The 21,789-nt window shown below is 47.6% G+C and overlaps 1 protein-coding gene across 1 annotated transcript in view; it reads right to left on the minus strand.

Moving 5' to 3' along the window:
- KIAA1549L (KIAA1549 like) overlaps positions 1-7,299 on the minus strand; it is a 130,229-nt gene extending 122,930 nt beyond the window's left edge. The window contains exons 1-3 of the mRNA XM_047774604.1: positions 4,587-7,299; positions 3,533-4,147; positions 1,412-1,527 (exon numbers count right to left, since the gene is read on the minus strand). Of these exons, the coding sequence (XP_047630560.1) occupies positions 1,412-1,527; positions 3,533-4,147; positions 4,587-7,299 (3,444 nt within the window). The remainder of the gene's footprint in view (positions 1-1,411; positions 1,528-3,532; positions 4,148-4,586) is intronic.
- Between the last annotated feature and the right edge of the window lie 14,490 nt (positions 7,300-21,789).

The following is a 21,789-nucleotide window of genomic DNA, read 5'->3' on the forward strand; positions in this document are numbered from 1 at the left end:
ACATCAGGCCCAGTCTTAGAGCCTTCTGCAAGCAACCATGCCTAGCTTGAATTTAACAGGCTGTCTCATTTTTATGATTACCTTTTATTTGTGGCCAGTGATCCTGATTTCCATTTATAGTGGCAATATCAAAGTCCTTTCAAAAGAAAGGTTTTTTAAAAAAATAAGAGCTGATAAAAAAAAACTAACACCTGCTAATTGTTGCAGCAGTCTGTGATGATATGCAAAAAAGGCAAAAATCGTGATAATAATTTTCAAATGACTGAAGTTTAATGAAAACTGTCTCCAACAACCACATAGAAACAAAAGTCACGTTTTCAACTTTCAAATAAAGTTTCTGGATGGGGAGTTTGAGGTTAGTAGATGCAAACTATTACATTTAGAATGGATCAGCAAAGAGGTCCTACAGTACAGCACAGGGAACTATATCCAGTCTCTTGGAATAGACCATGATGGAAGATAATATGAGAAAAAGAACACACACACACAACTGGGTCACTATGCTGTACAGCAGAAATTGGCACAACACTGTAAATCAGCTGTAATGCTTTAATAAAAAAATTAAATTAAAAAATAAAATAAAGTTTCTGGTACAGAAACCACAGAGGCGGCTTATGGAGAACATTTCTCCTTCTTCTTCTTCTTTCAGAATTATAGCAAAGAGATTGACAAGGACCGATAAACTGGGTACCCAATCTCCTCCTCGTTCTTGCTGTGGTGTCGGGGAAGGACCACCCATCTGCATGCAGCTATGAAAAAGACATCAAGGGAAGAAGCCACAGCAGTATTTTTAAGTGATATAAAGGGCTGTCCACTGCCTGCCCCTCATATTTACTGCTTTAAAATTTGGAATTAAACCAGAAGAGTGTAAAGCAAGGCTGCCATCACTTCAATATGGCATTGAATAGCACTTGGCACTAAAGTGCTTGGAGAAAAAAATAGTCACTTCCTTGTCTGCTGTTGGCAATTTAAGTAAAGTTGGACTCCATTTACAAATCAGAGTCATTTTAAACGTCTAGAAATAAATCGCTAACTGTTTATGGCAGTGAAGAAGATAAAGGAAAAAGCAATTAATAAGTTCTGTAAAATCACATTGCCACAATTAAATACTTTCCCCAAACAAGGGGATAATGGGACAATTTAAAACAGTACATCTAGGCTTTTAAAAAAAAAAAAAAAAACTCAAAAACTAAGCATAAGGCAATTATCATCTATTTTCCATCTCAGAATTTGACCTTCTTCTCCAGCTACCACGCATTAGCTATTTGCCAAATGATGAAAGATCCTACTTCTGTTGGGGCTACAGTATCCAAGGAGGAGGAAAAGAATCTAAACAGACTCTGGACCCAAAGAGCTTCCTCTTGGGTCCAGAGTGGATGGATTCGCCTGGTTACAAAAGCTGGGGGCTTACGTGAGCCAGAATGTCATTCTGGTGGAACGCCTTCCGCAATGCCTGTGTGAGCCCTTTGGCCACGCTGAGCTTCAAGGTTTCACCGACCTGCACCCTCCTTTGGGTCAGAAAGAGAACTGTGGGTGAAACAGAAGCACAAAATCAATCAGCATAAGGCAGCAGACCTCCCAGTTAATGAGCCCGCCTTTCCTCCCCAGCCACCACCTCCTACAGGTTCTGAGCAAAGCTGGTGGCACAGGTCCAACCAACGGAGGTGGGATGGGAGGCAGCTCTGTTGGTCCCACTCAAGCCCTCAGGAAAGAAGGCCCCAGCCCTTTGTGTGGCCCGAGTGGAGAGAGAGCTAGCATGCTGGGAGCACTTCACTTCCGACCCACGCTCCCTCTGACTCTGAGCACCAGGCTTAGCCGTGCCTGCTCATGATGGATCTGCGTGCAAGGCAATTCCTGCAACAACCTCCCTGAGAGCCTCCTAATGCAGGTCCTGCATCCTAAAACAGCTGAAAACAACCCTGCATCAGAAGGTGCAGTCCCCACCCTACAGTGAGACAGAGATAGGGATGGAGACCTGCCAGGGAGAAGAGCCTTTGCGACTGAACACACGACAGGTGTTACTGGAAAAGAAGCCTAGGAGGTGGTTGGAAGCCCTCGGAGCAGCATCCATCCCTGATTTAGGTGTGGGGATCAGGGAAGGCTTCCAGGAGGAACTGTTGCTTCTCAAGTCTTAGAAAATGATGGGCGTGAGCCAGGCCAAGGTGGGAGGGACTTCCCACCCCGCTCCAGGCAGGGGAAAGCCAGGGTGCCAAGCCACAGCGACAGAAGTGAACGTTTCAGTCTACAGGTTTGGGTTTGGTCCTGAGGGCAGTGGGAAAGGAAGGTTTTTAAGCAAAGGCATGTGTTTTAGACGGTTCCCTGGACTGCGCACGGGAGGACAGACTGGAGGGTGGGGGGCGTCTGGAGGCAGAAAGCGAACTCTGACTGTTGTTGCAGAAATGTGGGTGAGGGTTGATGATGGTGCGAACTAGGGAAGTGGCGCTGGGGTGGAGGGAAGAGGAATTCAGGAGGCAGAACTGCAAGGAACTGGTGGTTCGACTGGGTGTGGCTGAAGGGGAGAATGTTCCAGACTTCCACGCATCGAGGTGGCTGGGGCTGCCTACCACTCAGAGGAGGTAGCGATCGGCGGGGTGGGGGTGGGGAACCAGATGGTATCATTTCTTGAGAAACTGAAAAAGATACTGTGCTTTCTGCTCGGCCTCATTTCACAATTTCCCATTTTAGAATGAGATATGTCTCAAGAGATCATTTCATTTAATTCTTTGTGGGGCAAAGAGGAAGGCGGGACGTGAGCATTCAACACTGGCACGCACTTTCAAATAATGTGTCTCATGCTTTTTATAGCAGACACTACCACACTATTAAAAGCATCCTGTGCCTTCTTGGCCCGTCTGCTGCAACTCAGAGGCGGGGGCTAAAGAGACAGCATCTAGGCCTCGACGCTTTCAAGAAGGTCTCCTTTTCAACATCAGGAGAAATTGCGGGTGTGGACAGAGGGTGCCAAGACTTTTAGTAACTGCTGTTTGAGAAGATACATGACAGAAAGCCTCTCTGAGTTCTGCGGCCCTTCCCAAGATTCTGTATTTTGCTAATCACATCATGCACGCACACGAGACATCACGGATTCGCTCTCCATGCCAAACCTGGCCCGAATTTGCTCTCTCAGACTCATGGGCAGAACTGGCTTCCCAGGGCCTCTGCTATCAGGATGGATCCCAGGTCTAGCATCCATGTCACATGACGCTCCTCCTTTCCTCCGCCACTCGATACAGACCAGGGCTTCTCACCCTCGCACTACAGACGTTTGGGGCTGTACTGCTTGTTGTTATGTGACCCTCCTGTGCACTGTACAACGTTAAGCCACATCCCCGGTCTCTGTCTCACTAGATGCTTGTGACACCCTCCCCATCCTCCAAGTTGTGGACTCTCCAGACGTGGCCAAATGTCCCCAGGCAGAGAACAAACACCCCTGGCTGAGAACCACTGATCTTAAACCTAATAATCCTGTTACATCTGTGAGGCCAGGATGCACTTGCTGCTCTCAAGACAAACCAGGACAGTAGACTCTTACCTGTCTTCACCAGGAGCTTACTGGACATTTGACATTCCAGGTTGGATGCCACTTTGCCAGTTGTGACCATAGCCGTGGATGCAGCCTGGAGAGCAGCATCTGTGTTTTCTGCGGATGAAGGCGGCATCCGGGTGGCCCTTACTGGTGCGGTGATGGACGTCAGAGCTGCGGTGATTGTCAGTGGGCGTGCGGTGGACGTCCTGGGCGTGTCTGGGTTGGTGGGGTTTGGGAAGCCCGTGTGCATGGCTTGTGGTTTCCTGGGGAGGTGTGTTGTGGATAACAGGCCGGAGGCAGCGCCCATGTCCGCTTGCATGGCTGTGTGAGTGCTCACGGCGTGTGCCGTTCTTGCATACATATAGGTCGGCGTGAATGAGAAGGCCGGATGGGCTGCCCCTGGGGTAGACTTTGGCCCAGGTGCTGCGTTGTTTGTGACATTTCTAGCTAGAGTAGTGGTCCAGCTGCTCTTGACTAATGCCGAGGCCACAGCCGAAGGGCTGCTGCCAGGTCCCTTAGCAACCAGGGCTGCAGACAGCACTGGTGGACTTGATTTCCGAAGAAACAACGTGGTTGCTGCTGTTGTTGTTGGTTCTGCCCTGGGCGACACCGAGGCGTCCACTGCAAAGAGAGAACAAGCACAGTTTGTCATTGGCCCGAAACGCATACACCTCTCGGGGTGGGAATGAATGGATGTAACTCATGGGTTTGCTGGGGTGGAAGGTCTCTGAGCTCTGGATTTGAGGCAGAACAGCTTTAGGTTCGCTCAGGCGGTTACCCATAATGAGAATGCCACTTAGAGCAAAGCTATGATGGGTAATAAGGACACTGAATACTTTCCAAAAACGCAAGTCAGCAGAAGATCAAGGACGGGACTATGCGGGCTACTCAGACCACTAACTCATTCATTCTCCTGAAATCAGGGTACATCTGCTCCTTCTGAGCAAAGACGGGTATATCTGTGTTGAGCTTGAAGATGCTTTGGCCACAGAAGCAGTCACACTTATTTGGGGGTGGGGATGGGTACCAGGAAAAAAACTACCTGCATGAGAGGCTGCACCTGTCCATTTCTCAGGGCGCTGAGAAGCCAGTAGTGCTTTGGATGGGGTTCTGAATAAGGCACTGGAGGAGAGAGGAGGAGATTCAGCAGCAGAGTGGTGTCTCGGGATGTTCTGGAATGGTGTGGAAGCATTTATCTCCAGAGATGGAGAGATGTCACCAGAAATTTGGAAACTTGGATCCATTCCATCTGAAAGCATCTCCCGCCAGCTTGCTGCGGAAGTCAGACTCGGAGACGTTAGCAAAAGAGGATGTGCTGGGTGGGCAGGCAGCTGCAGATGGGGATGAGACCCAGATTCTTCCACCCCAGCCGTTTGAAAGTCTCTGGAACGGCTGTCAGTGCTTACGGACAAGAAGTCTGTATGGTTTCCAACCGTGGAAGCATCTGACTGTTGAACAGCCTGGCTGGTGCTTGTACCAGAGTCTGGATCCTGAAAGCTCAAGCCTCCTGCAGTCACTGAATGCACAACATTATCTTTGAAATCCTGAAATTTTATTGTATTGACAGAGGAATTTAAACCACTGGGAGGAGTGACTGAAGCTGAGTGAGTTCCCCAACTTGTGGAGTTGATTGTGTGCCCACGTACATCATAATTTGTTTGCTGGAGCACATCAGACATCGTTAGTTCTGCGGGAAGGGAGCCGGCTTGTGCTGAAAGCGAACTCCAGGAAACATCTGTGATTGCTGGCTTCTTTGTGTCTCCCATTGTGGAGAAATCAGAGACTTCACTGGAGGAGGGAAATGCTGTCCCCTGTTTGGAAGCTGAAACTGGCCACTGAGAACGGTCCATCGCAGCTGTGTGAGTCTCTGGCTTGGGGCTGGAAAAGCTAAGGGATGCGGAAACAGTCTGGGGGGCTTGTGCCAAGGGGAGGGAAGATGGACGTACCGCTGAAGGAAGGAGGTTTCTTCTTGGTGGTGTGATGTCTCTAGAAACATGATCCGTGCTCAAATCGGAGGCGAATCCACTTTCAGAGCGCAGACTTGGACCCTCTTGACTTGGGAGGGTCTGGAGAGCAACTGTCAAAGCTGCCTTTTTGCTGTTCTTTAAAATAGCTGTCACGCTATCTTCTTCCTGCGGGGAAAATGTCCCAGTCGTCGAAGGAAGATTTGGAAATGGGCTCGAGAGGAGGAAGTCTGTAGCTGCGGCAGGAGGAGATGCATCTTGGCCTGCTTCTTGGGGAGCTGGCATTGGGGGTAGGGCCGGTGGAGAGGCCTGACTGTGTGCCGGCTGGAGGAGAGCAGGCGTGGAGGGGAAGTCTGCCGCAGAGCTGCTGGATGGTGATGCGAGAACCGCCCCAGAAAGGCTTTCTTGCTCTGGGCGGGCTGTGGCCCGAGGCAGAGGAGAAGGCACCAGGGGGGAAGACGTGTGTTCTGCTGAGAGGGCGGGCCCTCCGGAATTCTCTGGAGCTGCTGACAAATGCAGGGAGTGAAAGGAGTCATGTGCAGCCGTGGGGACTGACGTTCTGCCGGTCACTTCCACGACCACTGATGCTGCAGTCTGGACCGGTGAAGACGCAGCCCTGCGGGTCACTGTGCTCCTAAAGGCCAGCAGAGACGCTGCTTTATGGGCTCTTGCAGGCACCTCAGCTTCACTCAGCTGGGTGGATGCAGGACTGGGAGCCATCTCTGACATCCATGATGAGGGGGTTCCTCCTGGAAGCGGAAGAAGACTTCCAGGTGCCAGGGGAGGGGGAGACAGGGGGGCCAGGTCTGCCACGGAGCTCAAAAACTCAGGTGTGGGGGAGCCTGCAGCATGAGAGCCCTCTGCTGGGGCTGAGGATCCAGAAAGACCTAGATGAGGGATGCTCACTAAATCCTGGGCATTTGGGGGTGAGCCATTCATTTCCTTGGCAAGTGGATGTAGGGGATTAGCTATGCTCTGACTTGAGGAGGGGTCTGTTGGAGCTGTTTGGCGGAATACAGGCACTTTGGTGGGTGGCTGTGCTGGCTTAGGAAAGAGGATGGAATGAGGCGAGCTGGGAGCCAATGAAGAAGATGGAGATGGAGAAGCGTCTGCCTTCGGGGAAGGCTGCTTTGGAATGGAAGGGGTCGCTACCCGCAGTGGCCAAGATGGGAGGACAGTGCCCAAGGACATCCCTGGTGGGACAGTGGACAATGGGGGGAGCATGCTGGTGTGAGGCAAACCTGACAAGGCAGCTGCTTCTCTTCCCCCCTGAGGTCTCGGGTGGACCAGGGGCTCGGCGGAATCCTCGGAAGGCTCGAGGGAGGCGCTGCGCCCACCTTCTTGGTAAGGGGAGGAAGGGAAGGCCCCGTGAGCCCGGGCTCTCCGGTGGGTCTTGAGCAGAGGCGTTCGTGCAGACTGTGGCCAGCTTGTGTTGTCAGGGGATGGTCCCAACACAGCCTTTGTTCTGTCCGCTGCTGAGGACGACTGGACTTCCGAGAAAGGCCATGTTGGTGACATCGGTGACAACTTGCCACGAGGAAATGACTCCGGGGTTGGGGTGACAGGGATCGGTAGGCTGTCCTTTCCTATGGAACAAGACATCAAGCAGTCAGGCCTCGGATAATCACAGGTCCCTGAGAGAGTGGAGGGCAGGACAGGCACTGTTCGGACCTCACAGAGCATCCACCCCATCACAAAAGACTCAGTCAAACACCTTCGAACAGCAACTTCGGTAACTACAAACATGCAGATGCCGCAGCAAACCTCCAGGGCAGGACTGGTGAGCAGTGGTCTCTGATGAAGTAACATTTGGGCAAAGACGTGGAGGATATCTGCGTATTTTACGGATCTCTTTTCTATTCCACCTACAAGGGTTGGATGGTGAAACTCATGACAGAGAAAATCAAAGAGGAACGTGGCCCCCTGCCACAGCCAAGGACACCAAGATAAACTTCATCCAAGAATCCAAAATGCAAAAGGAAAGGACTATGTATCCGAATGCAAATCTTTTTTTTTTTTTTTTTTCAGACCTTAGGGCATCTCAAACACAATAACTGGGATCGTCTTGATGAACTTGGCTTTTAATACTTTTTAAATTTTTTATTTTTTTTTAGGGCCACACCCAAGGCACATGGAGATGCCCAGGCTAGGGGTCTGTTCGGAGCTGTAGATGCCGGCCTGCGCCTCAGCCATAGCAATGCCAGATCCGAGCCGTGTCTACGACCTACACCACAGCTCACGGCAACACCAGATCCTTAACCCACTGAGTGAGGCCAGGGATCGAACCCACCACCTTATGGTTCCTAGTCAGTTTCGTTTCCGCTGCGCCACGACAGGAACTCCTTTGACGGATTTGGAAAGATGGCAGCAAGGAGACATGTTTCTGCCCTTGGATTTAAAAGGATTCCTGATGCTATTGTTCACACCATGTCAAACAGCAAAGGGAAATGCTTTCAAATTAGGCTCTTTCGGAGGGAAAAACTGTTCACATCCCACTTAGGACGAGAGACACTTCTCACAGGACCTGGTGTCACTACCGGCGCCTGCAGAGACACCAGAACTGTTAGCACTCACGTGTGAAAGTGCAGGCAGAAAGGCGAGGTGACAGGGCACAAAACATGACTCCTCAGGAAAGGAGACAAGGAAGTAACTGGTCAAAAACTCGGGGAGTCCATGCTTGAGAAGAGAAAGGACCTCCTGCTTGAGGATTCTCTGGTCTCCCTGGCCACCATGGTGTCCATAGGGCTGCTGACCCCAGAGGGGGCTACAAGTGCCCTCAGATAATATTTCAAATTAAAAGCAACAAAAACAAGGTACGTCTAGAGCTTTCTACATTATGGGCTAAGAACGTTCGCACCATCTGATAGAAGCAAATGAAACTAGAGCTGAAGGTAGAAGATCTGGGTTTGCATGCTCCCTCTGGCCACCTGCAGCTGTGTGTGCATCTGTGGACTGCTGTCGCTGGAGTGGGGGCAGGAGGCACACTGCACCTCCCCTGACCCCCGGGCAGCTGGGAGGAGCAGAGGAAATCTTGGAGGTGGAGGGAAGGGCTCTCCAAGCTGAAAATCACCCAACGTATGCTAAAATAAAAAGTCACTCAACAAATGAGTGGCCACTACAGGCTCTAAGTCCTCATGGGTTTTTATTTGTTTAACAAAAGAGGACACAATGGCCCAGAGCGGGGACACCATTTGCCAGAAGTCACGGAACCAATTGGGTGGAAGCAGGTCCAGATGCAAGGTTTCCTCACTCCCGGGGCAGTGTCTTCTTCCCAAGTGCTTCTTCCAAACCAGTTCCTACTCTTCCGTCCACCCCATTGCATCCTGCCACCCGAAAACCAAACAGCTAAAGCTGAAGCCTTCCAATACGTGAACTTTGAGAATATGCAGTGAGCTCTGCAGCCACAAAAGCTAAACAGTGATGGTTGTCTGCAATCCTGTTTTCAGTTTCATTTTTTAAGACTTGGAAAAAGGAGGGACAAGGGAAGTCTCTGACTCTGAATTAACACAAAACTAACTTTCCTTTCTGATTTTGGGGTTTTTTTTGTTTGTTTGTTTGTTTTAAAATTCCCCGTTCCCCATTTATAGATATCCAGGAAATTGGCTGCAGTTCATTTTCAGAACTTGTCAGGATGGAAGCCAATACCATAGCAATCAATGGCTGGGTGCATTTGATACTGCATGAGAACCAACCCCTTCTCTTGGGCAAGGCCTCCTTAGAAGCCAGGCTCAGCCTCTTTGTCTCCTTATCACCAGATAAGGCTCACTGAGCCCTTACCTGCAGGACCCAAAGCTTCCTCAAGCCTGTTAGCAAAAATTCATCATAAACAGATCTAAGTGACAAATGCATACCCAGCTTTGTGTAGATACAAAAGTCTACACGGCATTTCATTAAAATAATTGCACTCCTTGGGAACTGCCTCACAGTTTGCCATGGAAATTGTGTTTTTTATTATTATTTTTTTTTGTCTTTTTGCCTTTTCTAGGGCCGCTCCCTCGGCATATGGAGGTTCCCAGGATAGGGGTCGAATCGGAGATGTAGCCGACCACCTACACCACAGCCACAGCAACTCGGGATCCGAGCCGCATCTGCAACCTACACCACAGCTCACGGCAACGCCAGATCCTTAACCCACTGAGGAAGGCCAGGGACTGAACCCGCAACCTCATGGTTCCTAGTTGGATACATTAACCACTGCGTCATGATGGGAACTCTGAAATTGTGTTTTTTAACCAAACGTAGCCTAAAGAAGTATTCACCCTCAGTTGGTTGCATTTTACATGGAAGGATGACATTACTGTCATGTCTCAGTCCTTCCTGTTCACGTTGCTTATCTCCTAGATAGACTCAGCTTCATACCTGTCATACAGTCTTGTCTGGTTCTGTACATAGGTGGTATTTACATGGATGAATATGAATCCATCTAATGTGGTTTGTGCATTTTGGCATTTTCCAGCAACACTTTAGAATCCATTTTTATTACCTGCATGGCTGGTGAATTTATGTAGGATTTCTTCTTCTGTACTCTCAGTGAAAGAGGGTTCAATTCACGGATTCAAGAGTCGTACCAGACAAAACTTGTTTCAAGTAAGCAGTCTTTGACATCAGAAAGGATGTGACAGGTAGACTAATTTTTGCTTTAAGCAAGATTTTTCACAAACTGTTTCACAAAAACCTTACAATCAGGCAGGAGAAGTGGGTGTTGGGTGGTTAATACAAGGGTAGATGTGTAATGGCCTTGAAGGGCCACAGCCAAAGGCGGCTGATGGAAAGCTCCACGCTGAAGTGAAGAGATGGTCTCTAGTGGGTTTGCCTCTGCTAAACCTGTTGTTTGTAACTAGAACTCAGTGCTTCCCAACTCTCTCTTACAAAACACAGTGTCCCAAGATGCCTCACGAAGAAACGTTTCAACATGCTAACAATTTTGAGAAGTGTTGGATGTTACACTCACACCTAACTAATTAATGCTATTTACCATATATTGCTATCTCTCCCCCTTCAGAGCACATAACAGGACTGCACTTCCTGGATACATCTGTGGTTGGGTGGGGCCATGTGACTAGTTCCAGCCAATGAGTTGTGAGCGGAAGTGTTGCAAGACTCTTCAGAACTTGCTTTCTCTGAAGAAGAAGAAGAAGAAAAAAACCCCAGCAATATGACATCTCAGTAAACTTAAGAAGAAGGAGGAGGAAGAGGAGAAGCAGAAGGAGGAGGGGAAGAGGAAGAACCTAGTCACATTCGAAATGTTTGCTGGTTCATCAGCCTGGGTCCTTTAGGAACTGTAATAGGCAAAGGCCCTCTGCTGTAAAAGTATGTATGGGTGGCATGAGCAAAAAATAAACAAAAATAACTGGGGGTTTTCACTGCAGCATAACCTAACTTACCTTAACCTATTGTGAAATGGATATCAGTGTGGCTTTGGAACTTAAAGGGGCATCCTCTCATACGTATCAGCATTTAAATAAAGCCTCGTTAAGTCCCAAAGTTAAAAGGAAAAAAAAAAGAAAAAAAAAACCCATAAGAGTGCCTGGGATGCAGAAAAAACTCAATACATCTAGGTTGGGTGGTTTAATTAAACTTTGGCCAGACTGATCAAATATATTTAACTTCTGAAATATGTTTCGGATATTTCTCAAACAGATTTGACCTCAGAACTTGGTGACTTAAAAAAACCTAATGAAATACATAAAACTAAGGAAGAAAGCATGTTCACTTGGTTGGTAAATGATAGTGAATTCAGAAGAATAACTGATACGAAAAATTTCGGAGAAACCTACTTCAAAGACATGTCAACTGACTGAAATTATTGTTGAAGGAACACATAAATTAGGTTTCAATATAAAGGCTTGCCCTTAATCCACATATTACCTAGACAAGAACAGAATGGGGGAGCTTCCCTTTAAGGGAATGTTTAAGGGAACATTACCTAGAGGTCGAGTTGACTGGAGCTCATTACGAACTACAATAGGAATGTAGGCTAGCAAGGAAATTACAAATTCTTAGGCTGCATTAAATTTTTACTCCTAAAATTAAAAAAACAATCATAGTTAGGAAAAAATAGTTTCTGTAATGTCTGCATGTAAGGTATAAAGAATAAATGATGAAGAGCATACATGGCCTCTGGTCTCATGGGACTCACAGTCTTTTTGGGAGATGTGGAGTTAGTTAAACATCCTCACAAATGTAAAAATGATAAATCTTAGAGGTGAAAGATACATAGTCCTAAGAGCACATGCAAGAAGAGGATGTGACAGGATCAGGGAGGTCGAAAAGCACATCACCGAGGAAGTGACTCTCAAGTCAAGATCCAAAGAATAAGTAGACGTGAATCAAGCAAAGAAGGTAGAGAAAACATTCTATGGAGAGAGATGAGCATATGCAAAGGCCCTGTGGCAGGAAGGGGGCATGAATAGTGCAAAGAACAACAGGAAAAGTAACCATCAGGGAGAATGGTAGTGGATATGGCATGAGACAAGGCTGAAAATGCAGTTGATGACCAGACCATTGCTATGTCTTAGATTTCAGTCCAAAGTGAAGAGGGGGAGCATGGAAGTGAGGGTGGGTGAGATGCAGGAGCAAATTTGTGTTTCAAAACAATCATTCTGGCTACATAGTGAAGAACAGACTGTAAAGGGGCAAGAGTGGATGCCAGGAGACCTGTAAAGAAACACTTGCAGCAGTCCAGGTATGGGATGACAGGAAAGTTGTAAAGAGGAGCTGAGCCAAGGGTGGGAGACTGAAATAGATAATACTTCTTGGTCCCTTTCAGTTCTCAGAGTTCAAGATAATAAATTCCTTTACATAGGTTTGTGTTGGTGTATGTGGTGGGTTTTTTTTTTTTTTTTTTTCCAATGGCTGCAAATTCTCCTATATGCCCCTCACTGAGAGGTAGGGTCTAGGTCCTATTCCTTCGATGGACTTGAAACTGTTCAACCAGTTACAGCGTGGGCAGAAGGAATGCCACCTGACTCCTAAGGCTATCATCATAAAAAGCAGCTTCTGCTTGGCCTTCAGAATATTCCCTTCCACATCCTCCCTCACTGTTCCTCCTGGAACCCAGCCACTGCTCTGTGAGTAGCCCAAGCCACATGGAGAGATCATGGGTAAGAACTCCAATCAGCTTCCTAACTGAGCCAAGTTTCCCGGTCAGCCCAACCCAGGCACAGACAGGTGAATGAAACAGCCTTCCGACAATTCTAGCCCCTGACCATTTGAATCTTGGCTGTTTTTGAGTCTCCCCTACTGAGGCCCCAGGCGTCAAGCAGCACAGACAAGCCATCCTCACTGTGCTCTGTCTGAACTCCTGAAACCATGAGCTTCACAAAACAGCTTGTTATTTCACAACACTTAGCTCAGGGTGGTATGTGGTGCAGAAGTAATAACTAAAACAATACAGGGCTGGAGTTCCCATTGTGGCGCAGTGGTTAACGAATCCGACTAGGAACCATGAGGCTGCAGGTTCAGTCCCTGCCCTTGCTCAGTGGGTTAAGGATCCCGCATTGCCATGAACTGTGGTGTAGGTTGCAGACGTGGTTCGGATCCCGCGTTGCTGTGGCTGTGGCTGGCAGCTGTAGCTCCGATTGGACCCCTAGCCTGGGAACCTCCATGTGCCTCAGGAGCGGCCCTTAAAAAAAAAAAAAAAAAAAAGGCCAAAAGACAAAAAAAATAAAATAAAATAAAACAGCACAGGGCTGTGTCCCTCCCTTCTGGGAATTAGCTTTGATTATATTCTCAAAAGGATTCATTCAGAAGCCCCCAAACAGTGAAGAACCCTTCGTTTCAATGAAAAAATTTTAGAATTCTGTTTATGCTAACAAAAATACTTCTGTATTAATTAAAGATGCATCCTAGAAGAGATAAGAAGGGAAGAAAAATTTGGAGGCAGGAATGAGAGGTAGGTGGTATAGATTAAGAGGAAGGTAAGGTAAATTAGGAGACGGAGGGCAACACCAAATTACAGAGAGCTTAAAACACACTCAGAAGAAGGAAGTGAAGTACGAGTGTGACTCAGATGATGTACTGGACATTTTTCAAGGCAGTCCCGTGAGCCCTGTCTCTCGGTGGTCATGCCTTTGTGTGACCCGTTCTGGAGTATGAGCAGAACCCGTGGCTTGCTTCTAACCAAGAGAATATGGCAAAAGTGATGGGTTGTCATCCTTGTGGTATTTTTTTTAATCTTATGTAAGACTCTATCTTGCTAGCAGACTCACTCTCCTAAATGGTCCTAGGAATTAAGAGGCCAAATTGAGAAAGCTCATGTGACAAAGAGCTATGGTGGCCCCTGGAACTGCAGGAGGCCTCTAGGAACTAAGAGTGGCTGCTCAGAGCTGAGAGTGGCCTCCAGCTGACAACCAGCAATCAATCTGGAGGCCCAGGGAAGTGAACTCTGCCAACAACCTGGGTGTACTTGGAATTGGATTCCTCCCCAGCCAAGCCTCCAGATGAGGACACAGCCTGGCTGACACTACGACAGTATCCCTGTGAGACCTTGTATAAAGGATCCAGATGAGCTGTACCCCAACATCTTTGTTTTCTTTTTTTGGCCCCACTGCAGCATAGGGAGGTCCCAGACCAGTGATCAGATCTGAGTCATAGCTGCAACCTAAGCCACAGCTGTGGCAACGCTGGATCCCCAACCCACTATGCTGGGCCAGGGATCGAATCCCATCACTGTAGAGACACCATTGATCTCATTGTGCTACAGTAGGAACTTCTGTACCCAAACTCTTGACCCATGGCAATTGTATGCTCATGATTGTGTGTTGTTTTAAGGTGTGAAACAGCAATGGCAAAGTGACACAGGTAGGAAGTGAGGAGCTGTGGAAGAGTGTACAGTGCAGCGGGAGAGCAGGAGGAAGATGGAGCTCGAGGGACCAAGGCTGAAAAGGAGTATGAAAGACGGTGAGATGTTGCAGTCAAGACAGCAAAAAAAGGAACTCGAGAGAGTGTCCGTTGTGGCGCAGTGGTTAACGAATCCGACTAGGAACCATGAGGTTGCGGGTTCGGTCCCTGGCCTTGCTCAATGGGTTAAGGATCTGGCGTTGCCGTGAGCTGTGGTGTAGGTGGCATATGTGGCTTGGATCCCGAGTGGCTGTGGCTCTGGCGTAGGCTGGCAGCTACAGTTCCGATTGGACCCCTAGTCTGGGAACCTCCATATGCCGTGGGAGCGGCCCAAGAAATGGCAAAAAGACAAAAAAAAAAAAAGGAGCTCGAGTTAATATGTTAGCTTGGAATACCAGAACAAGCTGTGAAATAAAAATTCTAACACCATACCTGGGATTCAGATGAAGTTATTTGAAGAGAACACGGGCTTTACATGAGCAGAAGCAAAGCCACAGCAGCAAAGAGCGCCAGACACATTGGCATGTTGCTATGAAACAGGCTGTACGCTTCTGTTTAAATTCCATTTTGTCAAGGGGAAAAAAGCCACGCCATTCTGATCAAATTACTGAATTCTCATTTTTCTCAGTGAACTCCCACTAACTCTCCAATCTCCCTTTGCCCTATAAAGGCCACTAACTTTCTCTGCTTAGAATAACATGGATTATTCTTTGCTGAAACTATGGTGATGACCTTCAAAAAATGCACAGAAAGCAAATATAAGTACCATATATGACCGAGGGAGATGAAAGACAGTGGCGTTTTCTTGCACAAGGTCCAAACTGGCTACCCTTTCTGACCATGTACAAGCATCACCCATTCCAGGGACAAACCAACAGTTACCTTCCGTTTGGATAGTGTTTCCCAAAAAGGGACTGGAGATCTAAAGAATTGTAAAGGGAAGTACTCTAATTTTATTTTATTTCATTTTTTTGCTTTTTAGGGCCACACCCGTGGCATATGGAAATTCCCAAGCTAGAGGTCCAATCGGAGCTGTAGCTGCCAGCCTCCACCACAGCCCACGGCAACATGCGATCTGAGCCACGTCTGTGACCTACACCACAGATCACGGCAACACTGGATCCCCGACCCACTGAGCAAGGCCAGGGATCAAACCCGCATCCTCTTGGATACCAGTCAGATTCATTTCCACTGTGCCACAATGGGCACTCCAAAGGGAGGAGCTTTAGATGGGAGAGATTTAAGGAGGCTCTGGATGAACAAAAATAAAGAGCAGAGATTGACCTGATATTGCAAGTTAAGTGAAAGCAAGCAAGATGAAGACCCTCAAAATAAGGAGGGAAAACATGAGTCAGCTCCTCCCTGCTCAAGGCCAATCCTACTCAACAGATGACTGACACACGCTCACTTTAAACCAAGCTTGTTTGAGCCGGGTTTAAATAAAATCTCGGTTCTCAGAGTTTCAGGAAAGTGCTAAGTCATCCTGTCGGAATATGAAACTTAACAGCACTGTGCACAAGCTGGCACACACAGGGCAGGTACCAATGCTTTTGCTGCTCAGCAACTCTGCATTGAGTCCCATGACAGCTAAACTTAGCCTTGAACTAAGAGGCAGGGAGCAGATCATTACCACAGGGAAACATGCAAAGCTAAGAATGTGCTTGGCCAAGTTTAGACACATAGACTGTCACCGACTAAAATTAAAATGCTGAGGGAGTTCCCGTCATGGCTCAGTGGTTAATGAATTTGACTAGGAACCATGAGGTTGCGGATTCGATGCCTGGCCTTGCTCAGTGGGTTAAGGATCTGTCGTTGCCGTGAGCTGTGGTGCAGGTTGCAGACGCGGCTCGGATCCCGAGTTGCTGTGTCTCTGGTGTAGGCTGGTGGTGGCGGCTCTGATTCGACCCCTAGCCTGGGAACCTCCATATGCCGTGGGAGCAGCCCTAGAAAAGGCAAAAAGACAAAAAAAAAAAAAAAAGGTGAGAAGTCCCTGCCTAGACTCCTCAGACCTCAGAGCCCCCACGCGGGAATACGGAGATGCACTGTGATGGACTATTCAGGCCCCTGTCTTCCCAAGGCCCTGGGTGCTGCTCGTTTCTCATCCTCAGGTCTTGTATCTAAGATGCAGCACTGGGCTGTGATGCTGCTACCTGTGCAGGGCAGGCACCCTTTAACCTCCCACAGGCTCCCGGGTACTGCTGCTTCTCACCTGAGCCTCTTTCTTCAGTCCCCAGGGTGGCGTGGTGGCTGTTTTCAGAGCCCCTCCTTTCCAAAGCAAGTCTGCTATTTAAGGAGTGTTCTCCACTCAGGTTCACAGAGCCTCTCCGCACTGCCCTGGGATGCTTCCTGGTTTCCTATAACCCAGCCAGTCACAGTCCTTTCCCAATCAGTGCTGTTCTTTTCTACCGGTGACATGGAGGAGAAGGCAGCCTTCCACAGCCGGCCTGATAACAGTGAGGCACGGCTGCATTCCCAGCCACAGGCAAGCAGCCAACCACTCTGGCCTGCTCCGGGCCCACCAGCAGGTTTGCTTCACTGCCACACCTAAAGGAAAGCAAGCCTGATCCATGGTTCTTAAGGTAGGAAACTAAGGCAACCAGTTAAGAAATATCCCAAACTCTTCTTCCTTGTATGTCAGAGAAAAATAGCTCCAGCTTTCTACCAGGCTCCAGAGTCAGACTGCCTGGATGCAAATGCCACTCGCTCCTCCATTTGCTAACTGTGTGACCTTGGACGAGTTACTTAACCACTCTGTGCCTCAGTTTCCCCATCTGTAAAATGGGGACAATTACAGTACCTACCTACTTCATGGTACCCACAGTACCATGAAATATTTTTAAGGATTAAAATGAGATGATAGGAGTTCCCGTTGTGGTGCAGTAGAAATGAATCCAACTAGGAACCATGAGGTTGTGGGTTCCATCCCTGGCCTTGATCAGTGGATTAGGATCTGGCATTGCCATGAGCTGTGGTATAGGTCCCAGATGAGGCTCGGATCTGGTGTTGCTGTGCTGTGATGTAGGCCGGCAGCTGTAGCTCCAATTGGACACTTAGCCTGGGAACCTCCAAATGCCTCGAGTGTGGCCTTAAAAAAAAAAAAAAAAAAAAAAAAAGAGGAGATACATGTCAAGTTCTTAGAACAGTACTGGCAGATAGTGCTCCTATAAGGCTAACTAGTATTGTTAGTGTTGTTATTATTATTATTTTTATTATTATTTGTTGAGCCCAGGGTAGGCAGGGATGTACCCAGAGGCTGCCCCAGAAGATCCAGATGTCAATTAGAACTTAGCAATGCCTGCAGACCATGCACTGTCACAAGCCCACACACCTGCAGAAGCCCTTATAGTTTGTATAATATTTTTATACCCTCATCCCACTTTTTTCCTCACAGTCCTTGTGAGGTAGAAGATAAAGGTTATTATCCCTATTTGACAGGTGAAGAAATCAGGGTTCATAGAGGTCATGTGCTGGCTTGGCCAAGGTCACCCTGAAAGTTACCCTTGAGCCAAGTATGACGCAACCCCTTTGACCTCCGATCCCAGGCTCTCTGTTCCATGTGGGAAGGAGTAGGTCCTCCTTCATCTCTAGGTCTGGGGTGAGCTCCATGCTCCCAGAGGGACCCCCGACAGACTGGAGCCCACAGAGTAGCTGCCCTTTCTCCTGAGTTTGATGATGAGTCTCTCTCCATGGTGCTGCTTCAACAAACATGCCTGAGCACAGCTCTAAATCACAGAGACCTGTCAGGCTTCCATTCCCAGAAGGTCAAAAGAGATGAATTCAGCATCACTGCTATGCTGAAGCATCCACCCCACACCCCACAGTTCTGAAGTTTGGCGCCTGGGATGTTCTTGCCTAAGATGATTTCTCTTGGGGCTTTTTAAAACAAAATGCGCCAGTTAATAGAATCAAATTGCCATTCCGTGAAGTGATGCCAGCAAAGAAAAGGTTCTGTTTACTGCTTCGAGAGAAGCATTTTAACTTTCAAAGCTCTTTCACAGCTGTTTTCTTTTTTATTTTTTTTATTTTTTTTTTGGTCTTTTTTTTTTTTTTTTTTTTTTGCTATTTCTTTGGGCCGCTCCTGCGGCATACGGAAGTTCCCAGGCTAGGGGTCCAATCGGAGCTGTAGCCCCTGGCCTACACCAGAGCCACAGCACCACGGTATCCGAGCTGCGTCTGCAACCTACACCACAGCTCACGGCAACACCAGATCATTAACCCAATGAGCAAGGGCAGGGACCGAACCCGCAACCTCATGGTTCCCAGTCAGATTCGTTAACCACTGCACCACGACGGGAACTCCTGATTTCTTTTTTAAAAAAGTTTATTGCTTTCAAATCCTTTGTGAAAGAGGTTTAAATAAAGTTGATCCTCCCCCTTTGTAACAGCAATAGACTTCACTTTCAGTTTTTTAAAGCCTGAGTATATGTGATCCTTACAGAAAATTCAGAAAAGATGGAAAAGTAGAAGGAAAAAGAAAACAACCCCATGCTGCCCTCAGCCCTCTCCATGTGCCTGTCCAACCACATCAAGAAAACCACGACTGGAGTTCCCATAGTGGCTCAGCGGAAACGAATCCAACTAGTAACCATGAGATGGTTGTGGTTCGATCCCTGGCCTCGCTCAGTGGGTCAAGGATCCAGTGTTACCATGAGCTGTGGTGTAGGCTGCAGACTCGGATCTGGTGTTGTTGTGGCTGTGGCATAGGGCGGCGGCTACAGCTCCAATTTGAGCCCTATCCTGGGAACTTCCATATGCCGTGGGTGTGGCCCTTAAAAAAATAAGGCAAAAAAAAAAGGCAAAAGAAAAAAGAAAACCAGGATTCATCCTCTGGTGACATGTATTCCCAGGCTTCATTCTTGGAAAAGCTTCAGTTTGCTTGCTTTTCAGAACTGTGATCACACTGCACATCCAACTTTGCACCTGCTTTTTGTCTTTTAACATGATGTGAACCCCATATTGGATAAGGCGGAATATTATTTCCACTAAGATGTGGTATCATGACTTGTGTAACCATTCTCTAACTGTAAAGATACAGGTTGCTTATAATTTTTCAGCATGACAAGTTATGGTCTCATCTCCTTCCGATTCTGTCATCACAATCTGTATGTGGCAGACGGGACGGCTACAATGACCTCCTCTTGTGCACTAGGACACCATATGCACAGAAGAATCAGCTCATCAAGAGAGGTGAATCAGGGAGTTCCCATCGTGGCTCAGTGGTTTACGAACCTGACTAGGAACCATGAGGTTGCAGGTTCGATACCTGGCCTTGCACAATGGGTTAAGGATCCGGCGTTGCCATGAGCTGTGGTGTAGGTCACAGATGTGGCTTGGGTCCCGAGTTGCGTGGCTGTGGGGCTGTGGTGTAGGCCGGCAGCTGTAGCTCTGATTCAGCCCCTAACCTGGGAACCTCCATATGCTGCAGGTGCAGCCCTAGAAAAGTCAAAAAAAAAAAAAAAAAAAAAGAGAAAAAGAGAGAGGTAAATCAATGAGACCTAGAGTTTCTCTCCTTCCCCTACACTCTGGCCTCCTTCTGATCTTTCTGAGAGGGTCATTGATAAGTTTAAAAATGGATGACCTGACTCCATGATAGAAAACACGATTAACCACCAATAACTGACCTTCACAACTAGGACAATTCTATTGGCAAATCTTTCCCAACTTTCATATTAATTCCTACTATTTCGTCCTCATGACCCTAAGAGGAGTTGAGGCCATTTAAATCCATTAAGCAAGAAATACTGAAGATCTGGGGAATTCTGTACCTAAAGAAAAGCAGCAGCAGGAGCTTCGAGAGTTGAGTGAAAAGACAACTTACTACTGGTCTTCCCCCAAGTTGTAAGGTTTCAATGTAAACGGCTTCCTAAGTGATAGTCCCATAATTAAGAGGCCACCGTTCCCACAATTCTATTTTTAGCTCTATTCAAGTCCTTTTTCCCTTCTGCTTAGCACTGCAGCCAATTACCTCCCTCATTTGCCCAATCACTTAACATTTGTCCCGCAAATATATACTGAATGCTTTATCTGATGGTCACTGCCTTACAAAGGTTCCCAAACTGCAGTCTCACTGGGAAGGTGGTCAAATGTCACGGTTTAGGGTGTGGGGCCTGGAGACAGAGCAGCTGGGTCCACAGCCTTGTTCCAGCTGTGCAAACTTAGGCAAGTCACGGACCTCTCTGTGCCCGTTTCCCCCTTTCTAAGTGGAAGATGGTGATAATCACTGTTTCACAGGCTGTTTTCAGGCTTCAAGGCATTAATCCATGCAGAGTATCTGGAACATATCCTGGTGTGTGGTTAGCAGTCAGAATGTTCCTTGACATCAAGGAGCACAAAATCCAGCTGAGAGGTTTCAGAGTCATATCTTTTTTAAGTCTTATACTCCCCACGTCTGTGGAGAAACGCATTCTATCTTCGCAGGAATCATTCTCACTTCTCAAGATGAAGCCGCTTTCTCCAACTGTAATTCTCCTAAGAGTACCTGAGTAATCCACCCGGCTTTCTTGGCATTAGGAAGACTCCCTGAGCTTCTGCATTAGATTTCTCCCCTGAAGCCTGCTTATTTCCACAATCAAGACTGCGGTTTGGAACATGATTTATTCAGCACACTTGCAAAGTGAACACTTTCCCGATAAGATTCCTTACAAATCTAACTGCAACGATAGCTGAGATGCTGAGAGGAGAAAGCAGAGACAGAACAAGAAAGAGCTTCTCGCCTATTGATCTTGAACTTACTTTATTTTATTTTATTGCCTTTTGTCTTTTCAGGGCCGCACCTGCAGCATATGGAGGTTCCCAGGCTAGGGGTCAAATCAGAGATGTAGTCACTGGCCTACACCACAGCCACAGAAATGCAGGATCTGAGTCGCATCTGTGACCTACACCACAGCTCGCAGCAATGCCGGATCCTTAACCCACTGAGTGAGGCCAGGGATCAAACCCGCAACCTCACAGTTCCTAGTTGGAGTCATTTCTGCTGCGCCACAATGGGAACTCCTATTCTGAACTTTAAAATTAATAATTAATGTATTTATTAAAATATATGTATGTATTACATGCGAATAATTTTGACAAGCAAAAATTAAGCCAGAAATGAAAAACATAAAACAGACAAGTTAACATACCAAAAAGGAGCCACTGCTAGATATGAGGCACCAGGACTAGGTATATTCAGCTGAGATCTAACTTTTTATTTTTTTATTTTTTATTTCTATTTTTTTGTCTTTTTGCCATTTCTTGGACCGCTCCCGCAGCATATGGAGGTTCCCAGGCTAGGGGTCGAATCGGAGCTGTAGCTGCCAGCCTACACCAGAGCCAGAGCAATGCAGGATCCGAGCCGCGTCTGCAACCTACACCACAGCTCACGGCAACGCCGGATCATTAACCCGCTGAGCAAGGGCAGGGATCAACCCCGCAACGGATTCGTTAACTACTGCGCCACGACGGGAACTCCTGAGATCT

Source organism: Phacochoerus africanus, chromosome 4 (assembly GCF_016906955.1).
Source record: "Phacochoerus africanus isolate WHEZ1 chromosome 4, ROS_Pafr_v1, whole genome shotgun sequence".
NCBI lineage: Eukaryota > Metazoa > Chordata > Mammalia > Artiodactyla > Suidae > Phacochoerus > Phacochoerus africanus.